Below are 6,375 nucleotides of genomic sequence, written 5' to 3'. Positions count from 1 at the left end.
GGACAAAATCCAAAATTACAGGTAAAAACTCAATTAAAATCAATTTATAAAAAATCAAAATTAAATTGAGCTTTATAGATAAAATATGTGATAGTGGATTTTCATCGATGAGTTTTCTTGAAACTTGGTTATTTTCCCTAAAACTATATATATATATATACACACACACACACACATACATATTGTGGTGTCAGTTTAAAGACAAGAATATTGATTATATATTAATTATTTGTTTATTAAATAACTTCAAACTATATATGAATAAAGAGAACTTTTTATTCTTTTAAATGATGCGAGTTGAAACAATTTTAATTAGCATAATGCAATTAATGACAGTATAAATAAAGCCACAAGAATGAACAGTTAATTTTTAGAACATTTTAATTTCAATATTAAAACTATAACTATTAATACTAAGATAAACTATCAATAACTATTTGATTATACCATCAAATAGATTTGTTGTGATTGGTAAATGAAAAAAACTTATCAGACATGGTCAAGAACTGACCAACTGCATCTGTTGAAATGTTCTTTTCAAGCTATGGCTGATGAAGCTAAATGTTACTGCTGCTGAGCCATGCTGCAGACACTTAAAATGAGACTAGCAGCCATTCTTACCATCTTACACAGGGCAACTGAGAAAACTATTGAAAAGATGAACTGATGCACTCACCGTTTGTTGATGAAGAACAAAAAAAAATTACTACCATCAACACATTTTGAATTATGTTTAACAGATATACTATATACAGACTGTCAAAAATACACAAAAGCAATTTGATCTTGTAGGTGTGGAGTATTTAAAAAAAAAAAAAAGATGCTGTTAGGCTAGTTAGAAACCTTTTGGCTATATGAAATGGAATTTAATTTGTTTGCTTATGATGGCTGACAGTAAGCTCAACATCATAGGAGAAAATTTTACCCAGAGTGCATGAATAAGCATGGTGATGGCAATGTCAGTTTGGGGTTGCATATCTGGAAAAGCAGTCAGTCTTATACATCAAGAACAGTAGAGCTAACCTGGAGATCTTGTCAAGGACTGTTCCCATATAGTAAGAGTAATTTGGGTTGATCATGGATTTTTCTGTAAGACAATGACCTGAGGCATACTGCAGGAATAATTGAAGAATTCATCGAAAGCAAGAAAATGCAAATGCTGCGGTGAATACCTTAATCACTGGATTTACATCTGATAGAATTTTTATGGAAACGGATTGATATGAGAAGCCAAAAAAGAAAATCCAAGAAATTTTATAGTTAAAAGAAGGAAAAAATAGCTGATAGTGACATTATCTGGAAGACATTCAAGATAATGGGATCATCAGATTTGATCTGGTGAAATTTCAGGTACCAAGTATTTGTACCATATGATTTAATTCTTCTTAAACTTTAATGTACACATTCCATACTGTTGCAAAAAAAAATACTTACAGGTAAATGTTCTTGTTCATTTTCATGGTATTTATTGACAGCTTTAATAAATGCATTAGGTAATTTAAAATTTTCTTTTTTAAGCTTACATCATATTGAGTAAAAAAAATTCTCTTTCTACTGTTAAATAGCTTGAATTGCAGTGTGGTGACCCATATGCTTCAATGACCTTCAGAGCAAATGCCAAGTGGTGCAAGCTCCTGGTAAGACCTCCCATACTGGACAGATCAAAGGATAGACACCAGATCAATATGGAATACCTCTTCCCAGAGGTGAAAATAAGTTTGCATAGGGCCAACATTCCTACACAGAAAACAAGCAAAGTTACAGAAACATCAATGACAATTCATCATTCTGTTGGTTAGGAGAATAAAAACTGGATGTTGTTAGACTTAATCAGAAACCTTTTGGCTAAATGAAATGAAATTTAATTTGTTTGCTTATGATGGCTGACATTAAACTCAACATCACACAGGAGAAAATTTTACACAGATTCTTTCTTCTCCCAGATCTCCCAACAAGCCTAGGGAGAAGAAAGAAAGCTCAGAGTTAAGAACAGTGAAAGGAAGTTATCAATGACCTATGATGCAATAAAAAGGGCTTAAGTAAGTAGAGTAAATAAATGGAAATAAGCAACCGTTAATCTCTTACTACACTCGTCTTTAAGCAATACCAATGTAAGCAATAAGAATTTTAAAAATTAAGTAGATGTTCACTTGATAAACAGAAGCTGATTAAATGCCATTATATATATATGTAAAAAGTATAGTAAGATCAATTTTAAGAATTTTATTCAGTATAAATACCTAATAACTTCGTAGTGATTCTAAAATTAAACCTTTTAGAGAAAAATTAACTATTTTATTCATTTAGAATTAAACATTTAACACAAAATTTATTAAGAATAAATTGTATAAATAACTGATTACTAAGTACATAAATGAACAAAGAAATAAACAATATTTAAAACATGTTAATTCCACTTTCAGCTCGCAATAACAAAAAATTAACTTCTATTAAAACCTGTGCAGTTTTAAAGAATAGAAATTGTAACAAAAATTTGAAATTTGTGACTGCATTTGAAAGTTGACTGCAGAAAAAAACAGAAAGGCAATAATATTTTTTAAATGTCTTCAATAAATCATGAAAATAAACAAAATGAGAAATCCTTTTACCCAGTGGCAAAGCAACAGTAGATATATAAACATGCAGCTAAAAATACTGAATATTAAAAAAAAAAAATCATAATATAAAAAAATGTCTTCTTGTGAGTGCAAGTAAAAAGCTGCTGTTGATAAACTCAAATGTTTTAAATAATTGTATAAATAACTTGATATAATTAACATTCAATATTGTATGTTTAGAGGATAATGTATTAGACTTTTTTTCACTACTATACATTTATACATAACTCTGGACAAATGGAAGAGACTTTATAAAATCACCATCTTAACAACTCAGTCAAGTAGATGATTATCTAATGACTAAGATAAAAAACAATACCATTTACAACAAAGCTATATTACTTAGTTAATACACAAACAAAATATATAAGACATGTATTACTAGTTAAGAAAAAAAAAATTACTACTCAGGTATTAATGCATGAGGAAATCCTAAGAAAAATATAACAAGCATAAGAAGATGTGTATCATAGTTTATAATTGTGCATCATAGTTTATAGCTGACATTCAACAACAAAATACAAAAGCTATCATTTTCTAGAGCATTATTTTTACAGCAATTTCCACTGTTTTATAACATAAAAGACCTCTAACATAAGTTATCAGCAACATAACTGAAACAATTTCAACTGGCATTTAAAACCAGATAGCAGGTTCTATTTACTGACAACTCATTGTTTTTCAACATACATTACACACTGACAATAACAGCTGTGTCTTGTTTCTGAAAACAATTCTAAAATATACACGAAATAAAATTGAATAAAGCAGTATTCAACTTTAGAAATAAAGCCATTTTTGAAGCTATACCTTAGTATTCATGTATACAATAATTATTCGAATTATTTACTAACAACTACCTTTAATCAAACTGTAACTGGCTGTAACTAAACATTAAAAAAAAAAAAAAACCCCAAACAACTTATGTTTGAAACATTGAAATTCATCTTTTTCTATAAACACAATTATAACTGATAATCTATTTGCAAAGTAACAGAGTTGTGTAATTACATTACAAAAAAGAACTACATATCTTCTTGTATTGATCAGAAAAAATATGTTGAAAGATCAAACTTGAAGCAATCTAAATTTATTAGAGTCTGCTTGCACCTTCCCTTATTCATAATTGTAGATTGTTGAAGAATCTTCCTCTTCATTAGGCCACAAGAAACCACTAATTAAATGTTCAATATGTCATTAATTTAATGTTAACCGAAGCAGGCTTGCTGTGTACATTTTAAAAATACATTCTTATCAAATAATTATGAAGAAGATTCTATTCTTTACTGAAGAAACAGATACATCATCAAAGAAAGTATGATACTAAAAGATACTAGTACAATATTTGTAAGTATAAAGGCAAATATCACAGCTTTTGAAGAGTGTCATAATGCTAGCTAAAATAAAAGATTAACCATATATAAAAAATACATACCAACTAAGAAAATTGTTGAAATGCAACAAATACATTTGAAGTAACCCTATCTCCCCTAAGTAACATACACAAATACAACAATCATTTTGTAAGTATATTGTTTTAATGAAGCTATATAACTCCAGGAATTAGCTAATAAATTTGGCTATTTGATAATTAAGTAGGAGAGCAGTTGGTTTGCCTTATGCCAGATTTACTATTCTCTTTAATAAAAACCGTCAAAAACTTTACATTTTATCTCCATGTAGAAGCAGAAATAAAGAAAGACACCCAACTGAAAATATTCCTTATTTAGATGAAAGAATGCAAAAATGTTTTGTAATGCTGAGCATGGTATAATTACAACTTAAGTATATAAAAAAATTATTCAGGTATAAGAAATAAAGATGTCTATGTGATCTATATACTGCTTGTTTTTTCAACAAGTATTCTAAATAAATTTTTTACTATCCCAACTCATATGAAAAATGAAATAAAAAGAAAGTATTCAAAAGTATATTAATATCCCAATAAAATACAGAAAATATATGCTTGTTTCTAACTAAATAGTTACTAATATTTTCTTTTACTTCCTATTCATTGCAAGAATTTTTAGAATGAAAGTGATTCTGTGAAATTTAAAGATATAATTAAAGTAAACTAAAAAGCAAGCTCAATAGCATTGACAGTTATGAGTGCAAAATAAGCAGCAATGGCAGCAGGAAAAGTCATAATATAGGAGGCACTATTGAACACACCTTGGCCTGTAACCTGCTAATGCGTGGACTTCTGTGTGAGTCCGAACGCCTGGCTTCACTGGACCTTTTTACATGTGACCTCCTATGTGCTGAGCTCTGAACAACAGAAGAAATAGCAGGAGGGTATTGAATCTGAGCTACATGACCCTGAATGATAAATGGGCAATGAAGATGACAAATTTGGATATATTTTTTTTAATACAAAAATTAGAGGAATATGTTCAGCAAAGTGTCAAAGTAAGAGAGACATCTACAGTAAGTCTTTAGGTAACAAGAAAATAAACTGAATCCATTAAAATAGGGACAGTTAATTTTTGTATTTAAAATATAACAATCCTTCATTAACCAACATCTTAATTAAAACTGAATCTTTCATTCAACAAATAAGGAAATTAAAAAAAATAATTTCTCTTTAATAGTTTAAAATTTGAATTTCATTACCTTTGGGTTTAATCTAAGCAGAACATTAAAATAACTGGAAACTGAAAATTTCCAACTCAATATATAGAACTGAAATAGGGGAAACAACAAGTGACCGCCAATTAAATGATTTCCCAGTTGAAGCTTCAATATTAAAATATTTAAATAAATTTCTTTCTTAAAAGCCAAGATGCACACTTCAAGATTTGTCCACTGTTGAACATATATGTAAGGAAGGTTTCATGTAGAACCAAGTTCAAAACCAATGTTTTGTATGAGTTAAATAACTGAGATGAAGAAAGAACACAACAAAGCACTTGCTCTATACAAGCAGGCTGACAAGTTTAATCAAACAAAAAGAGACTATGCTTCATATCATGGACTATATATATATAAAATAATTACCATTTACTAAAATAATCATTTCAGATAATTAACACATTTGAGGGAGGGGATATCTGTTAAGCTAGCAATATATAAGTAAAATTTAAAAAAGAAAATAAATATATAAATTGCAAGAAAAAAATACTTGATAAAAGCAATTGCTGAGTGGAATAAAAAATATATGTAGAAGTCTTCGTTATAATGGATATCTGAGGTAATAAGGATTATATAAAATAGGTTAGTAAGGCTGCAGTTTAGAGTATAATTAGCTATGAAAGCAAGAGCTAATTAGCAAATATCTTAAAAATTAACATGAAATACAATCACCTACAATAATAATCTGATTTTTAAAAAAATATACATCATTTTAAATGTCTCTATACAAATAACTGAATATTTGCACCAATCTTGCAATATTCAAACCATTTAAGGAATTATTAGATCAATTAAGATTATGAACTTATTCATTATTAAAGTTCAGGGAAAAAAGTCTAGCGCTATAAAATTTGATAACACTCTAAAGAGATGTTGCTTCAGAAATGCAATGTAAAATTACAAATCTCTTATTTAACTACAATGATTAAAAGCTTAATGAGGTTTAATGTTTTCAGTATTTCTTCTCTCACTTTTCAAAAGCTTCAGTTGAAATAAAAGCACAGAATCAAATTTTATGATGTATATGTGTGCATGCATGTGTGTATATATATAAATAAAATAAACTAATGTAGCATCTTTTAAAGATATATATATATATATATATATATATATATATATATATATA

General features: G+C 28.2%; 1 protein-coding gene across 1 annotated transcript in view; it reads right to left on the bottom strand.

The window, feature by feature from the left end:
- Positions 1 to 6,375, bottom strand: part of LOC106880299 (serine/threonine-protein kinase WNK1) — a 78,758-nt gene that overhangs the window by 25,258 nt on the left and 47,125 nt on the right. Inside the window, exon 10 of the mRNA XM_052967677.1 lies at positions 4,791 to 4,886. Within this exon, the coding sequence (XP_052823637.1) occupies positions 4,791 to 4,886 (96 nt within the window). The remainder of the gene's footprint in view (positions 1 to 4,790; positions 4,887 to 6,375) is intronic.

The sequence above is a fragment of the Octopus bimaculoides genome, chromosome 4 (genome assembly GCF_001194135.2).
Source record: "Octopus bimaculoides isolate UCB-OBI-ISO-001 chromosome 4, ASM119413v2, whole genome shotgun sequence".
NCBI classification, from domain to species: Eukaryota; Metazoa; Mollusca; class Cephalopoda; order Octopoda; family Octopodidae; genus Octopus; species Octopus bimaculoides.
The sequence above is the reverse complement of the archived record's forward strand: the minus strand, read 5'-3'. Positions and strand labels throughout refer to the sequence as shown.